At 41.6% G+C, this 20,323-nt stretch overlaps 1 protein-coding gene across 1 annotated transcript in view; it reads left to right on the top strand.

Annotated features, from left to right (window-relative positions):
- Nucleotides 1-20,323, top strand: part of NALCN (sodium leak channel, non-selective) — a 297,953-nt gene that overhangs the window by 134,075 nt on the left and 143,555 nt on the right. Inside the window, exon 13 of the mRNA XM_040267414.1 lies at nucleotides 7,913-8,104. Coding sequence (XP_040123348.1) covers nucleotides 7,913-8,104 — 192 coding nt within the window. The remainder of the gene's footprint in view (nucleotides 1-7,912; nucleotides 8,105-20,323) is intronic.

Raw genomic sequence — 20,323 nt, 5'->3', positions numbered from 1 at the left:
ACTCTGTACTTCCACTGCAGGGAGCACAGGTTCAATCCCTGGTCAGGAAACTAAGATCCTACATATCTCATGGCATGGCCAAAATAAATTAAAAATTACTGTTTATAAACTCATAAAAATTCATAGTAATAAATGGAGGTGTTTTTCATACAGTTCATAAAAAGTTAGCACAGTACAATAGACATACATGTTTTATATTCACATGAGTATTATAATCTGAGCACGCATATTAAATTTTGAAATTGATATATGACTTTATATATGACTTTAATTCCAAGAGTAGACCTCCCTTCTTAATAAGCCTAAATTTGTTTGCTCAACAGTACTTGAAATTGAAACAATAAAAAATAAAACTTAACCTTTACAGAGTATAGTCATACTTTATTATTTTAAAATGCCTATAAATTCCTTGTGATCATTAAATTATAATAACTGTAATTTTTACTTAATAACTGGGTATCTATTGTTTTTAAGTGCATTATATTAAATCATATTACTTCATAATTGTTCAGTAAACAAAAGTGAGTATTAATGTTATGTTCTTTGTTAGCAATAACCATGTGCTGAGTGATATTTTAAATACTTGGTCAAAATATATGTATATGGGATATCCTAATTTTAAAAATCTCAAATATAGTCATTTTGTGAGTCGAAATTTGGTCATTTGTATAATTTGTCATGTAAATATCAGAAGTTGCATTGTTTCCTTAATAGATATTTTCAAGAGTTGGAGAATTAAATGGCAGGAGAATTTCTAAAAACTATGCAGAGAAAGAAGATTCTGATTCCTTAGATGAAAGAAAATACATTCCAGCTTCACTGATGAACTTATTTATTGGTGATACCGAAGCTGTCATATTCAGAGCAATATTAACTTCAGCTGCCAGATTGCAACCTGAAACTGAATACTTCTGATACGTAGAAGAAAGGACATGAAAACACAATTCACAAAAACGAAAAACATACCCCACAAACACACACTAAAAGCTGAGTCTCCAGTAATCACAGCCAAACTCACAGAGGGCATCATGGTTCGAGCTTTCAGTACTGTCAACATCTTTGAGCGAAAATCCCTTGTCACTTGTTGGGTTATATCCTCAGGCTTGGTTATCATAAGTGAGATGGCTGGGGCAGAAGACATACACATTTAAAACTCTTGATACAAAATATGCTTTCCAAGCATGTGTCATTATATGCTCTTGGGCACTGCTGTCTAGATTCACAGAATCAACATGCACATTTAGTACCTAATGTTAGAGAATCATTGTACATAATTGCATAAAATATGCCTCATAGTTAAAGCTATAACATATCTTTTTTAATAAACCTATTAAATTAACCAAATTAAGAAAGACATTGATGCCTCTTTCAGCAAGGATACCAGATAAAATATATTCAGGGCTTGCTTTAAAATTATTCACATTTCTCTCAGATAATTTTTCATTGAAATGTTACAAATAGGTCAAAGTTTTGCAAACAAAGATATTTAGTCTAGGATTATTGATGAAAGAAAAAATGGGAACTGTTTAAGTGATAAATGTGAGGAATAGCTTGGTAAGCCATATGGAAATTTGACCATAAAAATGATTATGATAAATAGTGGTAAAGAACCCACCTTCCAGTGCAGGAGACATAAGAGACATGGGTTCGATCCCTCAGTCAGGAAGATCCCTTGGAAAAGAGCATGGCAATCCACTCCAGTATTCTTGCCTGGAGAATCCCATTGACAGAGGAGCCTGGAGGGCTACAGTCCATGGGGTCACAAAGAGTCGGACACAACTAAAGCGACTGAGCTCACATAGTAACCTAAAGATATGATTGTTTTATTTACATATAAAACAGCACAAAAGTATATAACAGGTATAGCTACAAATCCAGCCTATAAATAACATAGGTAGTTTATATATGTTTATAAAATACCTATAAATGAAAAAATGGCTGAAAAGAAATAACCCAAATTATTACAAATTGTTAATAGTCACCATCTCTAGGTTCTTTTCTTCTAGTCTGTTATACACAAAATATCTAAAATCGGTATGCATGGCTATAATCATTGTATATATATATATAGACATATAGCTATAGATATGGTCACATAATGCCTGGTCAGTGAAGTTTGCTTTTTTTTTTTCTGGCCATACCATGCAGCTTGTGGGATCTTAGTTTCCCAACTAGGGATTGAACCAAAGCCCACAACAGTGAGTGCACAGAGTCCTAACCAGTGGACCGCCAGGAACTTCCCAAAGTTAACAATGTTAATGCCTATATAATTTGTAATAGTTTAATTTTTTGTTAGTAGTTGAGTGATTTTCATTCGTCTCTCTGTATCCATGGCCAAGTTTATATTTTTCTAATGAGATCATTAGACACTGCCTCGTTTAGTCTCTCAAGAAGCTAAGATGTCTCAGGAGTTTTGCAGATTCACAGATGGGAAACCCACTGTCTTGAACAGATTGGTTCTTTATGGGCTGACTTTGATCTCCCTGGTTGGTCTTCAGGCTTGTTTCTCATCTCACTTGACCTTGCTTCATCATGTTGGCAGCAGTTCTTCCCGGAGTGGATGTCACATTTTTCATATTTATACAAAGTCAACATTTGAGCACAAAATGTCTCCCTTTTTATCCATCATCTCTGAGAGTTGATATTCAGTTGAGTTGCTCAGTTGTGTCCAACTCTTTATGACGCCATGGACTGCAGCACGCCAGGCTTCCCTGTCCATCAACAACTCCCACAGCTTGCTCAAACTCATGTCCATCAAGTCAGTGATGCCATCCAACCATCTCATCCTCTGTTGTCCCCTTCTCCTCCTGCCTTCAATATTTGTGTACAAAACGTCTCCCTTATATCAGTTATCTCTGAGAGTTGGTATCACCCATCTATTTATCCAGGTGGTATTTCCGAAGCACCTCCTATGTGTCAGGCACAGTTCCAGACTTGAGGGAGAGAGGTGAGCCAGACAGAGAAGATCCCCACCTTGGGAAACTTGCATTCTAGATGGCAAGCATTTCACATGCAAGTTCATGAAAGGAATAGCAGTGCTGGAAATGCGATTCAGAAGGAGCAAGCGGGGTGACAAGGAGAAGCTGTGGGGTGAGGGTGCTGTTTTGGCTAAGTTTGTCCAAGGAAGCCCTCTTTCAAGAGGGGACATTTGGGCAGAGAAAGAGCGAATCTTGAGAAGGTCTGTGGGGGACACATTCCAGGTAGAGAGAACCACGTGACCCCTGTCTTGAGGAGAACGTGTGCTTGATGGAGTGAACAGAGGCAGCATTGTCCCACTGAAAGTCGCAGAATCTTTACAGAATGGTGAAGAATCTGCCTGCAGTGCAAGAGACCCAGGTTTGATCCTTGGGTCGGGAAGATCCTCAGGAGAAGTGAATGGCAACCCACTCCAGGCTTCTTGCCTGGAGAATTCCATGGAGAGAGGAGCCTGGCGGGCTGTAGTTCATGGGGTGCAAAGAGTCGGACCTGACTGAGCGACTAACACTTTCACTTTCATCTCTGGTTCTAATGTAGCAGAGTGAGGACACTGGCTGGTACTTTTTGTGCACCTAGGGTGTGCAGACACCCTGCCAAGTTCATGGTTCCATTTGTTTCTTGGTAGATAGAGAATATACGTGTAAACTGCTTCCCTGGAGACTGAGTAACTCACCAAAGACCACACAGCCAGCAACTTGTGGAAACTCATTCCCAAGAGGCTTAATCTCATAGTTCACATTCTTCTATTTTAAAGACTTTTTTTTTTTTTCGATGTGGACCATTTTTAAAGTCATTATTGAATTGGTTACTATATTGTTTCTGTTTTGTGGCTGTGGGGCTCATGGGATCTTTGTTCCCCGACCAAGGATCAAACCCGCATTCGAAGGGAAATTTTAACCACTGGAACATCAGAGAACTCTCCCCAGTGGTTTGTGTTCTTAACCATGCAGTTTTTACAGTCGTGCCATGGCTGTGCATCCAGTCATGTCCGACTCTATGCAACCCCATGGGCGGTAGCCAGCCAGGCGCCTGCATTGGCAGGCGGATTCTTTGCCACCTGGGAAGCCCAACTTTTACAGTATCTCACTATTAATCAGCAGAGTGACTTTTAGTGATAGACTTAGAAATGTGACCAAGAAAATATGCTTTAAGAACAACCACAGAATGTCCTACCGTGCTTATCTTCGAATGTCTGGTGTACTTTATTTTGTATCTGTTTTAATACAGAATCCAAAGGCTTTATTGGGTAGACAGAGTGAAAAGCAGACTTATCCTCAAATAAATGAAAGGCGTAATTAGAGTCACCGATAAGGATTCTGCCTTGCCACGATGCAGGCTTACCCCCTCTGAAAACGCGGATCAAATCACCAGTGAGGGAATTGTGTTAAGTTCTATTTCTTCCAGCTAGTGAAATATTAATTTATCAAAATCGCACAGATGTACATAGGCTGTTTTCATTAAAATTTGGGACATGATTCAGAATTGCTTAGGCAGTCTTTTAAATATGATTTTAATTCAAGTGGAGAAAACACAGGATACTGTGAGCGATAGATCAGTTAAATTGTTCCTGTGAACTTTCCTGGACTCAGCTGTTTAACGATTAGATAGTGAATCATTTATGCCTGAGAATAAACAAGTCTGATAAATACGTAAAATATTTTCATAATATTATTCTAGATGTTAATATGAGTGTCACTTTTAATAGTTCTTATGATAAAGCTGTTTGTTATTTGCAAAAATGACCCAAGTGTAATATGCTCTGGTTTGAAAGTCCTTGTTAAAAATTATAGTGGGAAAAATTGGTAACTTAAACATGTCTGTGGTATAAATGTTTAATTTGAACAATATTATTTCTCACATAAATTTTCTTCTTTTTGTGTTTATTGTGTGGTGGGTAGTTGTTCAGTCACTCAGTCAAGTCTGACTCTTTGTGACCCCACAGACTGTAGCCCTCCAGGCTCCTCTGTCCATGGGATTTCCCAGACAAGAATAGTGGAGTGGGTTGCCATTTCCTTCTCCAGGGCAATCTTCTCAGCCTAGGGATCGAACCCACTTCTCCTATGTCCCCTGCACTGGCAGGAGTTAGATTCTTTACCACCAAGCCACCTGGGAATTATTTTAAATGAACATGAATGACATCTACGTTTTGTCAACTTCTTTAAACATTTGTCCATTAGTTGATTAGACATGCAGCTACAATGTTCTGCAGACAACAAGAATAAGACTCACTATCAGTACATGTGCAGGGTAAGTTGCTTCAGTCATGTTCGACTCTCTGATAGCCTATGGACTACAGCCCACCAGTAGTTCCTGTTAATTCAGAATCTGGTGGTAGGAGATAAGTGTGACTTCAGAGATGGCAAATTCACAGGTTAATATGGTATCTCTGGGACTCGGTCCGTATCTCCACTCACCTTTCTTCTCTGTTGGTATAATGCTTAAGCTATCTTTCTCCATATGGTGGCAAAGAAGTTCCCTAGAAGCTTGGGAATTATATGGCTCTTATAGTAATTCCAGTTGGGGAGTAAATATAGGATACTTCTTCTAGGCCCCACAGAATTTCTGATGACTAAGGTCATTGTGAATACTCTGGCCAGGCCTGGATCGTGGAGGTCAGGGAGTCCCTTCTGGGCCTCATAGATTAAGAGCAGAGTAGAAATGATTTGCCAAAGGAAAATCAGAAGGATTAGCAAGCTAGGGTTGCTGGAAAAGATCCAAACTCATGTTTTTATTTGTGTAAAAATTTTAATATAAGCTTTTAAAGCATTTCCTTTTCCTTACCGTATTCTGTTTTCTCCTGAGAAGCCTTCAAAGATACCTTAAGTTCGTATTGATATTGAACCATCTTGAACTACTGTTTCAATTATCATCTTTCATTTATACCAAGACCACAATTTTTCTATTTTAACATCTCTAAACTGGAATCTGTCTTCTCTGGTGACTCAGACAGTAAAGATTCTGCCTGTAAGGCAGGAGACCCCAGTTTGATCCCCGGGTAGGGAAGATCACTTGGAGAAGGAAACAGTAACCCAAGCCACTATTCTTGCCTGGAGAATTCCATGGACAGAAGAGCCTGGCAGGCTGCTACAGTCCATGGGGTCTCAAAGGGTCAGACGCAACTGAATGACGAACACTTTCAAACTGGGATCTGCCTTATAATCAGTGATGTGTTATACTTCAATCAGCAGCATTTTCAATTTCTTAACAGCACATAAAAAAAACACAATGGCATCTTAGACTTGTAGAAAAATGTTACTTTTCCATACTTTATACTTCAACTTTTAATTATATTCTACTTTATGCTTTTAATCTTATACCCTTAAGAGCTATGCCTTTGTATTATATTAACACTCAGTGTGTAATAGGAATAGCCATTGAATCTTATTTGTTCAACACTGTGTTTGGCACATAATAGTATTTTTTAAGTGAATGAGAAAATTACTTACGTGTGAGAGTTTTTGCATATATATTCAAAACATGTAAACATGTGTTTAGATAACCAGCTAAGCACAAGGTTCTAAAAAGTTCTAAAAAATAATGAAGTTCTAAAAATACAGGGCTTGGATAAGATTGATGTATGTTTTCTCCAGTTGGTGAGTGAGTGAAAGTCATTCAGTTGTGTCCTTCTCTTTGTGACCCCATGGACTGAAATCCACCCTTCCCCAACTCAACTCCTCTGTCCATGGAATTCTCCAGGCAAGAATAATGGAATGGGCTGCCATTTCCTTCTCTGAGGGGATCTTTCTGACCTGGGGATCAAAACCAAGTCTCCCACATTGCAGGCGAATTCTTTACCATCTGAGCCCCCAGGGAAGCTCCCTGTTCCCTGTGGTCATCCAGAAAGCCAGCCTATTGGGTTGGTTTGAAGCTGTCACCTTCTATATGAAGCTTTTATTTCTGATCCAAATGGGCAACTCCAGTTGTTCTCATCACCCAGCTAGAGGAGGGTATAACAAGTGTCCAGGCCAAATTTATTTAATTTCATGGTTCCTGTTTTGTTCCCATTTAATCCACCTTGTCTGACCATGAACTCAGTCTACATCCCAGCATCTCTGAATCTGGAGTTCCTCAAAGAATTCTAAAAATGCACATGCCAAAAGTCAATTGCCAGTGAGAGCAAGAAGGAAATATATAGGAGAGTAAAGTGAATGTAAGGGTCTGTACTGAACTGAAAGGGTCTGTTAAATCCATAAAAGTAGACCAGATCAGAGGTTGAGAGCTTCTACAGAGTGAACTATACAGAATAAGACACATGTCATTATATTTTGTACCAACTGCTCAGAATAAAAACACTTGAAATATTAAAGAAAAAAATAAAGTGTAAAAATTACTTCCTTTCACATTCCATAGGTCTGAACCTAATCTACCAGCCACGCTTGTAAGTGGGGCTAGAAAATACAACTTATAACCCTGGGTAACTAATTGCTAGGCTAAAACACAGAAAGTTCTGTTAATTAAAGGAAGGATAGAATGGGTCTTACGGTAACAGTCTAGCCATGAATAAAGACTCCCTGATGGAAAGATTTTTAAAATTGCTTTGTGAATGTACAATAATCCCTAGGAAGGGCTGTTTTATGACAATGAATATAGCTAGTGCTGAACTAATGTTTTCTTTGGTATTTGAACATTACGAAAAATTGTCAGCTTTATTTCAACAATAGTGTTAATTAATGCCACTTTGAATTATCACAGCATATGTTAAAACTGTGTGTTGTCACCATTTTCCTGCCTTCATTCCTTTGGGATTTGTTGAGTTCTTATTGTACAGCAGGCGCTGAACTAGGCTAATATCTTAGCTCTTAAAGTGTTTCATCACTAAATACTCAGATGGAAAATGCGATTTTATAGAGTGCTATAAAAAATGAGATTTTAGTATGAACTTATTTAAGATTCAGTGTTAACGGTCGAGTGTGTGTGTTTTTCTCTCCTACAACAGGTTCTTCGGGTAGTTCGGCTTATTAAGATCTCACCTGCATTAGAAGACTTTGTGTACAAGATCTTTGGTCCTGGAAAAAAGCTTGGGAGTCTGGTTGTGTTTACTGCCAGCCTCTTGATCGTTATGTCGGCAATTAGTCTGCAGATGTTCTGCTTTGTCGAAGAGCTGGATAGATTCACGACATTTCCAAGGGTAAGAACAAAAAATGCAGTCAGTGTAATTCAGTTATTTTTATTTTAGTAATAATGCTTAACATCATTTCACTTTAGCCGAGGTTTAAAAAATGCTGACTTTTTTAATAACTTGGAGTAATTCGATTTTAATATTCACAGTGGTCTCTTCTACAGAATACAGGTGTCTGAGCACATTTTCAGCATTGTCAGCTTATGTGTCAATTCTAAAATTCTGGAAACAATCTAACAGAATGAGATGCAGAAACCAATAAAGATGGATGATAGGGTTCTTAGTACCTATAAATGAAAATATAGCAGAATTTTTAAATTATTAATGTTAAAATGTTTGAAGTTTGCTTTTATGTGTTTGTGAGAGGTAACACTTTAAATTCGTTTTACAGTTCATATATATTTTATGTCAGGCATAATCTAGAAGAGAATTTTGATTTTCAATATATAAATTCATAAACTCTTCAGATTTGAACTGTCTTTAAAAGATCATCCAGTTCAGATCTCTGTATTCTCATTAAGATTCATTAGGTTGAAAAGAAAGTTAAAAACCAATCAATCAATAAAAAAACTAATCAGTCCCTAATCAGAAGGACCCTGAAATTTAACTCCATGAAGATTTAGAAATATGAAAAAAGTATAATGACCAAGACAAAGTTTATCACCATAAACTGAAATAGTAAGGTCTGTTATATGAGAAGAATTGTCTTGGGGTAAGAACAACAAATAATACATCCAAAAAAAAAAAAAAAAAGCTCTAAGGGTAAAGTTATCTGTAACATAATGGATAGACTAATATAGCCTGGGTTTTTTTTTTTTAATCTTAACAGATAGACTAATAAACTCTGGGTTATTGTTTGTTTTTTTTTTTTATTCTTGTGCTAAATGTGTTCCTCATCGCCAAGCATCTATTGAGTGTCTATCAAAAACCAGGCAGTCTTGGTGATCCTGAGATATAAATGCAATTCAGTTCCCAGTCTTCAGGAATTCCAGTTGAGAGGCAGGTAATCACTAAGCAAATATCAAGCATGATGGGCTTTGATAAAGGCAAACACTGGGAACTCAGAGGGAAGGTGCATAACCAGGGGTGGAAAAATCCAGAAAGACTCTGTGGAACAGGAGGTTAGTGAGAAGAGCAGGATGAAGCCGGATGAAGCCGGATTAAGCGCAGAGAACAGTGTTCTTTCCGGGGCTTGTGCTGAAGGTCTGAAGTGAGCCATGTCTTGTTCCAGAACTTAAAGGAGAAAGAACAGTCGATGTCAAAGGAGGACATAAAGCCAAGGAACTTTTAAGTGGATGAAAGCATGATCGTGATTAAACGTTGATAAGAGAGTGTAAGGAGGGGGCAACAAAGATGGTGCGAGGTCAGGAGAAGGGCGGCAGGCGGTTTCCAGAGGTGGCTGCAGGGCCTGGCACTGGGATTGCCCTGAGGCAGGTGTTGAGCTGGCAGGTGTCGAGGTGGTCTTGGAGGACAGTGAGCCCAAAGTCACGGCGAGCCTTGGTTCACCTACAGCCCCAGTGCAGGCAGCAGGTAGGAGCGGGCGTGGCTGCCCGGGTCCTCTTCTGCCCACTGGGCAGGGCAGGGGGGGTGCTGGTGGATCGGCCCTGGTGTGGAGGGGACAGAGGGGTGTGGGTATTCCCTGGGAGTCCTGAACAAAGCTCCTGCCCTCTTATGGGCCAGAGAGTGGGGGTGAGGGTGGGAGGTGTGCCTAGAGGAAGGGCTGGGAGTGCAAACGTGCTGAGTCAAGGTGGGAAAAAGTGCTGAACACTGCCATGAAAAGCCCCTCCGAGGAGAAGCCAGGAAGCCAGAGACCTGAGCAGGCAGCCTGGGGGCCTGTCTCGTTCCCTGAAACTCCCTCCAGAGACCGCAGTGCAAGGCTGTGCCTGAGACCAAGGGGCAGGGCAGCTTCCCTCCTGCAGGGACCCTCCAGGCAAAGCCTGGTCGTTGCCCATGGCTGGGCCGCTTAGGATTGGCCTGGAATCAGACTCCCCTCCAGGAAGACCTGCTCTTCCTCCAGGGACAGAGGGGTGCAAGCAAAGATGACAGTGTCATCATCGAGGTCAGCTTGTCCTAGGCTGTCTAGGTTGGTCATAACTTTTTCTTCCAAGGAGTAAGCGTCTTTTAATTTCATGGCTGCAGTCACCATCTGCAGTGATTTTGGAGCCCAGAAAAATAAAGTCTGACACTGTTTCCCCATCTATTTCCCATGAAGTGATGGGACCAGATGCCATGATCTTCGTTTTCTGAATGTTGAGCTTTAAGCCAACTTTTTCACTCTCCTCTTTCACTTTCATCAAGAGGCTTTTTAGCTCCTCTTCATTTTCTGCCATAAGGGTGGTGTCATCTGCATATCTGAGGTTACTGATATTCCTCCCGGCAATCTTGAATCCAGCTTGTGTTTCTTCCAGTCCAGCGTTTCTCATGATGTACTCTGCATAGAAGTTAAATAAGCAGGGTGACAATATACAGCCTTGACGTACTCCTTTTCCTATTTGGAACAAGTCTGTTGTTCCATGTCCACTTCTAACTGTTGCTTCCTGACCTGCATACAGATTTCTCAAGAGGCAGGTCAGGTGGTCTGGTATTCCCATCTCTTTCAGAATTTCCCACAGTTTATTGTGATCTACACAGTCAAAGGCTTTGGCATAGTCAATAAAGCAGAAATAGATGTTTTTCTGGAACACTGAGAGACTGAACTGAACTGAACTGTCATAGGCTGCCCCCTCACTGCCCCCTCAAGGGGTAAATACAAAGAGCAGGCTGCCTTCTTTGTTATCTGTCTTCACCATCTGTCCCTCAGGCCTCACTAAGGGTCAGCCATTGTTCTGGGTGAGGGGTACTAAATGGAAACAGCCTGTATTTATTTACTGCACAGACCTATCTTAATTTCATAATTTATCTTCACTTTTCACCCTTTCCTCTCATTTCACATGACCTATTTTATATCCTTTACCCCAAACCTCTTTTTGGAGTGCAGAATATTCCAGGTATTTTAAGGGTGATATCTCACTCCAGAGTTGTCTGAATCAGCTTCCTGTAACCAAAGCGTTAATATTTCTATAGCAGAACATCAACCTTCAGACAAAGAAGAATCAGTTCAGTGCAGTTCAGTCACTCAGTCGTGTCCAACTCTTTGTGACCCCATGAACCGCAGCACGCCAGGGCTCCCTGTCCACCACCAACTCCCGGAGTGCACCCAAACCCAACATCAAGTCGATGATGCCATCCAACCATCTCATCCTCTGTCATCCCCTTCTCCTCCTGCCCTCAATCTTTCCCAGCATCAGGGCCTTTTCCAATGAGTCAGCTCTTCACATCAGATGACCAAAGTATTGGAGTTTCAGCTTCAACATCAGTCCTTCCAATGAACACGCAGGACTGATCTTCTTTAAGATGGACTGGTTGGATCTCCTTGCAGTCCAAGGGACTCTCAAGAGTCTTCTCCAACACCACAGTTCAAAAGCATCAATTCTTCAGTGCTCAGCTTTCTTTATAGTCCAACTCTCACATCCATACATGCCCACTGGAAAAACCATAGCCTTGACTAGACAGACCTTTGTTGACAAAGTAATGCCTCTGTTTTTTAATATGCTTTTGAGGTTGGTCACAACTTTCCTTCAAAGGAGTAAGCGTCTTTTATAAATAATACAATAAATAAGTCATAGGTCAGGTCAGACTTTTGCCACTAAATGAGCTACCAGCAAAACACAACAAAACACCTTTGGATATTTTCAAAGTGTTTTGAATGTTGAAATTGGAAATAAGAGCTGTGGGCCTGCATACGAAATCATCCTGGATAAGAGTCTATACTTCCCACTCCATTGCTTTTTAGTTGAGATCAGTCACTCTGTTGTATCTGACTCTTTGTGACCCCATGGACTATAGCTCTCTAGGCTCCTATGTCCATGGGATTTTCCAGGGAAGAATACTAGAGTGGGTTCCCATAAGACACCAAACAAATTATACTTTAAACTTTTTTTTACATCTAAAATATAGGCAAAATGGGACTTCCCTGGCGGTCCAGTGGCTAAGACTTTGCCTTCCAATGTAGAGGGTGTAGGTTGGATCCTCAGTCAGGCAGCTAAGATCCCACATGCCACGTGGTCAAAAAATAGAAGCAGTATTATACCAAATTCAATAACTAAAAATGGTCCACATCAAAAAATCTTAAAATACAGGCAAAACTGCTATTTTCCTCATCGTATTGTGTGTGTTGAATAATATATAAACAATCCAACCCTGGGCTTAGAAAGCATTAGAAAAAACAAGTGACATCCTATAAAATATATTTGAAATTGGCATAATACAGAGGCTACTCAATATTAAAGACAAGGCTGCTTTAGATCCCTTGGGATTTGCTCTGTTTCTCTAGCTATAATAGTAATCAAGGAACATTGCATTTTCAGATCTCCCAATTACTCAATTGTGCTTCTCTGTCTGATTACTGTGACCATCTTAATGAAAGCAGCCAGTGACTAGGGAGCCCCCTAATCAGTTATCCAGCAGCTGAGAGTGTTGACACAGGAAGGGACTGGCTTTCTCCTTGCATAAGGATGCAGTTAAGAGTTAAATCCTGGAGACCTAATCAAATTTTACAAGAAATGTTAACAGTATTACAGTTACAAAAAGCAGTCATTATCATTCCAAATCAAAGCACCATCCATTGGTGACACTTGCCTGATAGGAGGGGATCAAGAAAGATGGTCACAAACACAAGCCAGCTATGCTTGATTTCTGTGGTTTTGCTTTCTTTCCTGCTCATGAGATGTGTCTCTCTGTACTCAATGGTTGGGTGTTGAGGTGTGTGCTAAGTCACTTCAGCCGTGTCCAACTCTTGGCGACCCCATGGACTGTAGCCCACCAGGTTCCTCTGTCCATGGAATTCTCCAGGCAAGAATAATGGAGTGGGTTGACATTTCCTTCTCCAGTTGACCTTCCCCATCCAAGGATCGAACCCCAGTCTTCTGCATTGCAGACAGTTTCTTTACCGACCAAGCTATCAGGGAAACCCAGCATTTGTGCCTGAAAGATCAGTTTTGGGGCTGTTTTCTGGAAGTTGACCTTGGCGCAGCCATCCAGGGCAGGTATAGTCTCTCCAGGGAAACAGGACTAGATGTAAAACCAAACCCTGATTTGGCTGGACCTGATTGTTTTGGGCTCCAGCAACCTGCCGTGAGATGCCTCTAGGAGGAGCTGACATGGATACGAAAGCTGGTTTCCCGTCCAAATCCCAGGAAGAGAGCCCTGGAGGGACAGAGGGACAGGGAGACAATAGCAACCTGGGCAAACTCAGTGACTGCCCAGCGCCTTTACCCTCCGATGCAGCTCTACCCACGCGGAAAACCCAGTGCTTCCTGAACTGAAAGGATGCTGAAGGGATTAGCATTATTCCACCAGTTCCCCATGGGTCTCCTTGCCTAACACTGCAGCTCATTCTCCATTTGCATTAAAGCTGCAAATTTGCACCTTAGGTATGAATTATCTCATGCCATTCCCCCATTTAAAATGCTTCAAGATCCTCCTTTCCCTCAAGATAACAAACATTTTAATAGGGTTTTCAGTATCTTTTCATCTCTGGCCCCACTTACCTCTTTGGACTCAGATTTCAGGATTTCCTCCAGCATTCCTTTCAAAGGCAGAGATGGTGTCTGTCTTTTTTTTTTTTTTTAATGCTGTGAGTCATGTGAAATCTTAGTTCGCCAACCAGAAATCGAACCCGCAGTCCCTGCGGTGGAAGCTCAGAGGTTTAACCACTAGACCACCAGGGAAGTCCACCCTGATGGTGTCCATCTTGCTCATTTAAATCCTCCATGTTCCACACAACCATTGCCACAGGGTAGCTGGTGAATAGATGTTTGAATGAAGAATGAATAATGATGCTGGACCAAAGCAAACCTCTCTGATCCTCCCACGCCTTATCAGCTCAGCAGGGCAGATTCCTTCTTCACTGTTGTCCACAGCTCTGGGAACCCCCTTAGCCTCCATCATGCCTCTCACCCTTCTCCCATCAGCAGTGTTAGCATTATTCTATCAGAATGCTTTGGCTGCCCGTAGTAGAAAAGACTCCAACTGAGTTAAACAATTAGGAAATTCATGTCACAAAATTCAAGAGATAGGTAGACTTTAGGAAGCCAGGACTCTGAATCTTCCATGGAAATTCTCTCAGGTGTTGTCATGGGTTGACTTACGTGCCCCTAAAGACATGCTGAAGTTCTAACCCCCAGGATCCCCAAAATGTGGCCTTATCTGGAAATAGAAGTGATCAGGTTAAAACAAGATCCTTAGGGTGAACTCTGGTCCAATATGGCCGACATTCCATACAAAGGGGAGCATTTGACACCCACACAGACATACACGGAGAGAAGAGCTGTGAAGAAGCACACAGGGAAGGTGGCCACGTGACTGGCAGGGCATCTACAAGCCAGGGAGACCCAAGGATTGCTAGCAAGAGCCCAAAGCAGAAGAGGCAAGGCAAACCCTTCCGAGGGAGGCTTCAGAGGAAGCCTGGTCTCGCCAACAGCTTGATTTCTGACTGCCATAGCCTCCAGAACTATGGGAATACATTCCCATTGTTTGAAGCCACCTAGTTTTAGATACCAGCAACCCTAGCAAACCAATGTAGTTTCCTTCTCTGTGTGATATCTTTGTGTGAACAGAACGGATGCCCCATTTCTGGGCTTCATGATGAAATCTCAAAGAAGAAGGACATTGTCTCTGCCCAGGTCTCCTCCTTAGAAACAAGGTCACCTTTTCCAGTACCTTCTCCCCAACAACCTCCATGCCCCACCCTCTCATCAGCAGGATTGGGTCACTTGGTCACTACTGAACAAATCACTACATGATGGCTGGATTGTCTAGGATTCATCATAGGGGGAAGAAATGGATACTGGGGGGACAGCCACAGAAACTACGATAATACTCAGCCCCCAAATCTGAAGATTTCTCTCTCTCCTCTCCGCTGCCAAAGCTCCTGTATGTCTTGTGCAACTAGGGGATGTAGATAGATGAAGGGAAGGATAGGGTCTGGTGTCTATTTTCTCTCCCAGCAACAGCTGGGCCCCAGCTTCTTTCCAAGATGCTCAAATGGGACCTGCCAGGAAGCCAGCATAGGGCCTGGCACATACTGGACTCTCGCTTTCCCTCTTTTTATGGTTCCTTCTGTTGCATGCTGCCAACACGCATGCGAAGTCTCTTCTCCTCTACTCATTTTACAAGTATCTTGAAGTTGACAGCACTGTGATCTCGCCTCCTGACACCTCCCAGAGCACTTATTAACACTGTGTTGGGACTTCCCTGGTTGTCTAGTGGCTAAGACTCCATGCTCCCCAAGTAGGGGGCCCGGGTTTGATCCCTGGTCAGGGAACTAAATCCCACCTGCCCCCACTAAGAATTGCTCATGCCACACCTAAAGATCCCGCATGCCGCAACTTAGACCCGGGACAGCCAAATAAATAGAGAAGCGTTAAAAAACAAAATCCACTGTGTCTCGGGATGGGTGGCGCTGGAAAGCAGAGAGAGGGGAAACAGCCAATGGAGCCTCGGCAGAAACCCTGGATATGGAGAGGAGCCTAAATGTTTCCAGCGAGAAAAGAGAGAATGACATATTGATGCAATTTAATAAAACAACTTTGTCATCTCGAGCCAATAACTTTCTCTTCTAATTTGGACCAGACACTTTGCTAAGTAGAAATAATGAGATTAAGTCCTGCTGTGAGGCAGTATCCCGCTGTTCCTCCTTTGTTGGGACTAATAGGTTATATTATAAGAACAATTAGATTAGCTTTTCACGAAGGAACAACCCATACAGGTCAGGAGACAGATTGCTCTAGGCAGGTTGCCACCCAGCTTTCTGTAGCAAAGACAAAAACAATTGGCGTTTTCTAGTGGTTGCCTGACCAAAGGTTCTGTGCACAGTTTCATTACAGCTTTTTTTTTTCTTTTTTAAAAAATTTTATTTATTTTTAATTGGAAGATAATTGCTTTACAATATTGTGTTTTTGCCATACATTAACATGCATCAACCATAGATATACATATGTGCCCTCCCTCCTGAACCTCCCTGCCACCTCCCACCCCATCCCACCCCTCTAGGTCATCACAGAGCCCTCCCTTGAGCTCCCTGGGGCATACAGCAAATTCCCACTGGTTACCTCTTTTATACACGGTACTGTATGTGTTTCCACGCCACTCTTCATTCAGCCCACCCTCTCCTTCCCGCCCTGTGCCAGCCGAGAGCCTAATAAATAAAGTGAAATAACTCAAAAAGAGAAAAGCAAAGTTATTGTATATGAATGTGTATATGTGGAATCTAGAGAGATGGTACTGTGCAACCTGTTTGCAGAGCAGCAATGGAGTGACTACGGTTTTGTTCTGTTTATCCTTCCACTTAGTATACAAAGCAATTTTAGTATGTTGCTAAAATACTTGTAATGGGGACTTCACTGGCAGCCCTGTGGTTGAGACTCCACACTTCCACTGTAGGAAGCATGGGTTCAATCCCTGGTTAGGGAGCTAAGATCTCGAATGCTACAGGGTGTGGCCAAAAATAAGTAAAAGTCAAAATCGATGCAAAAAAAGTCCATGACGAACAAAAAAATCAAAATCAAAATAATGATAATAATAAATAAACATCCACTGTAGATCTTTAATCAGATCGATATCTTTATTCCTTTTAATTTCCTACTAAAATAATAGTAAGTAGGCCTAGTTTTTATTCATAAATAATAATACACTACTTTCCATAACACAGGTAATTGAATTTTTTTCCAAGTCAGACCCCAAATTTAATGCAATTGCAAATTATATTTGAATGAGAATAATCATCCAGCTTTCTTTTTTTAACCTTTTATTTTGCATTGGAGTATAGCTGATTAACAATGTTGTGATAGTTTCAGATGAACAGCAAAGGGACTCAGCCATATATATATATATCCATTCTCCCCAAGAAACTTGAATTTTAATATTATTTATTTGATATGTTTTCTTAATTCGCATTCTCTAAATGCTAATTACTTGCTCTATTGAATTTTCACTTATAAAATCATGTCCAAAGGAGTTATACAATATAAGAAGTAAATGCTACTTAATTACAAATTAATTTTCCTGTTTCCTTTCACCACCAGAATGGCTAATCATGCTTTTAGTTGCATTGAAAGAATTACTGAGAAATTTGAAGAAACAACTTGTCCCTTCATTTTTTTTCAACATTTGCAAGATGTAGGATTTGACTACATTTTTCATACATTTGGGATTTATGTTCAAAAAGTTAATTAGTTCAACTGATATTGCTGAAATCTTTATTAATGTTTGTTTCTGTTGTTTTACAGTCTTCCATATATTTTTTCATTTTTTTCATGATCTATTAGAGGCATGCAAAGGTATATAGAGAATAATAAGATGTATTCTTCTGTGGCCATATGCAGTTTAAAAAGCAGATTAATGGGACTTCCCTGATGGTCCAGTGGGTAAGACCTCCAAGCTTCCAGTCCAGGGCATGTGCGTTCAATCCCTGGTTGGGGAACTAAGATCCCACATGATGCTTCGTGGAGCGACCACAAAAATAAATCAATAAATCATCTTATTTAAAAAAAAAAAGCAGGTTAGCAATGGATCTGAAGTCCTGGAGCACATCCTCTCATCTCTCTCCCCCCTTTCCCATAGTGAAACACTTTTCTGAACTTGATGTTTGTTCTTAGTATCAATACATCCCTGTACACTATTAACACACATATAGGCACGAACTGAGACTCACCTGTCTTTTCGTGTGATTTAAATTCGCCCTGTGTGTCATACTGGACTGTTTCTCCTGCTAATTGCTTTTTTGGCTCAGCACTCTGTGAGATTTACCAATATGAGTGAGTACATGATGTAGCTATATTTTATGTATTTCTCTTGGGGTATAATATGCAGTTCTACATTGCATCATATGATGCTGGGAAAGATGGAAGGCAAAAGGAGAAGGGGACAACAGAGGATGAGATGTTTAGATAGCATCACTGACTCAATGGCCATGAAATGGAGCAAACTCTGGGAGATAGTGAAGGACAGAGGAAGACTGGCATGCTGCAATCCATGGGGTCACAAAGAGTCAGGCAACAGTCGGATGGCTCAGTGACTGAACAATAACAACAACAAAAACATATACGTATGTATAGACACATGTATACACACACACATACACACACACACATACATAGTGTACTATTCATAGAGGCTGTGCACAGTTAATGTTCCCATTCTTTTGGGTGGCAGGCGAATTCTAAAATGGTCCACCGAGAGACCTGACTCTCTCCATATTCTCTTCCCATTGGGTTTTGGCAGGACTTGTGAATATGCCAGGCTTTCACTCCTGAGAATAAGTTACTAGGGGCTGAACTGAAGTTGATCAAAAAGGAGGTTATCTTGGGTGGGCCTGACCTCATCCCAGGGACTGGGTCCTTCCAGAAGACGGTGAGTCAAAGCAGGAGAGGGTCTCCAGCAGGCTTTGGAGAAGTAAACTGCCATGTTGTAAAGGGCCGTGTGGCCGGAACCTGAGGGTGGCTTCTAGAGGCTCTGAGCAAGAAAGCAGGACCCTCAAGCCTGCATCCACAGAAAAGGCATTCTGATAACAACCTGAGTGAGGGCAGAAGACCCCCAAGTTCCAGATGAGACCACAGCCCAAGTTACACCCTGAATTCAGCCTCTGAGACTCTGAGCAGAGAACCCAATTAAATCCCACCCACACTTCTTGGGATTTCCCTGGTGGTCCAGTGGTTAAGAATCTGCCTTGCAATTCAGGGGATGTGAGTTCAATCCCTGGTGAGGGAACTAAGATCCCACATGCTGCAGAGCAACTAAGGAGTCTACATGTTCCACAACTAGGGAGTCTCGAGGGGCTTCCCAGGTGGCCCTGGTAGTAAAGAACCTACCTGCCAATGCAGGAGACTCGGGTTTGATCCCAGATCAGGAAAATCCCCTGCAGCAGGAAATGGCAACCTGCTCCAGTATTCTTGCCTGGAGCATCCCATGGACAGAGGAGCCTGGTGGGCTACAGTCCATGGGGCCACAAAGATTCAGATGCAACTGGGAACACACACACATTACATTACTCAGCACCACACCTCTGACCTATGGAAACTGTGAGATAATCAGTGAGGGCTGAGTGAGCCACTAAATTTGTGGTCATTTATTACAGAGAAATAGAAAACTCATGCTTGCTGGTTTGAGATGTTTGTTTCTGATATTTTGCAACTGCAAATAGTGCTGCTGCTCTGCACATTGCATGTTAGCTCATACCCATGTGAACTCTGCACATGTGGAAATATTTTAAGGGTATGTAGCTAAGAATGGGGCTTCCCTGGTGGCTCGGCAGTAAAGAATCTGCCTGCAATGCAGGAGACCTGGGTTCAGTCCCTGGGTCATGAAGATTCCCCTGGAGGAGGGCATGGCAACCCACTCTAGTACTCTTGTCTAGAGAATCCGCATAGACAGAGGAGCCTGGCAGGCTGCAGTCCAGAGGGTTGCGCAGAATCAAACACAACTGAAGCAACTAAGCAGCAGCAGCAGTAGCTAAGAATAGAATCTCTGGGTCTTAGAACAAAGGTATTGTCCACTTTAATAGTGACAAACTTACATTCCAGAGTACTTTCACCAATTTATCTGGCATCAGCAATATCAGAGAATGTTCTCAACTTCACAGTTCAGCAGCAGTTGCTCTTGTCAGGCTTTGTTTTGCTTTAAACATTTCAGTCAGTTCGGTCACTCAGTCGTGTTTGACTCTTTGTGACCCCATGGACTGTAGCACACCCAGCTTCCCTGTCCATCACCAACTCCTGGAACTTGCTTAAACTCATGTCTGTTGAGTCGGTGATACTATCCAACCATCTCATCCTCTGTCATCCCCTTCTCCTCCTGCCCTCAATCTTTCCCAGCATCAGAGTCTTTTCCAGTGAGTCAGTTTTTTGCATCAGGTGGCCAAAGTATTAGAGCTTTAGCTTCCGCATCAGTCCTTCCAATGACTATTCAGGACATTTAAACATTTAGCTCTTCCGTTAATCTGAATTGATTTGTGTGGCTGCTGCGAGATAGGGAACGATCTCATTTCTGTTTGTCTAACCCGTCGTCACAGAATCGTTTATTGGCTGGTCTGCCCATTCCTGGTGGTTTGCAGTGCGAGCTTTGTCGTCATACAATTCCTCGCCCAGGTCAAGGTCACACACGCTCCCTTTTCACCTCCTTTTGGCATTGAAT

The sequence above is a fragment of the Oryx dammah genome, unplaced genomic scaffold (assembly GCF_014754425.2).
Source record: "Oryx dammah isolate SB20612 unplaced genomic scaffold, SCBI_Odam_1.1 HiC_scaffold_24, whole genome shotgun sequence".
NCBI lineage: Eukaryota > Metazoa > Chordata > Mammalia > Artiodactyla > Bovidae > Oryx > Oryx dammah.
Note: the sequence above shows the minus strand (reverse complement) of the source record. Positions and strands in the feature narration are given on the sequence as shown.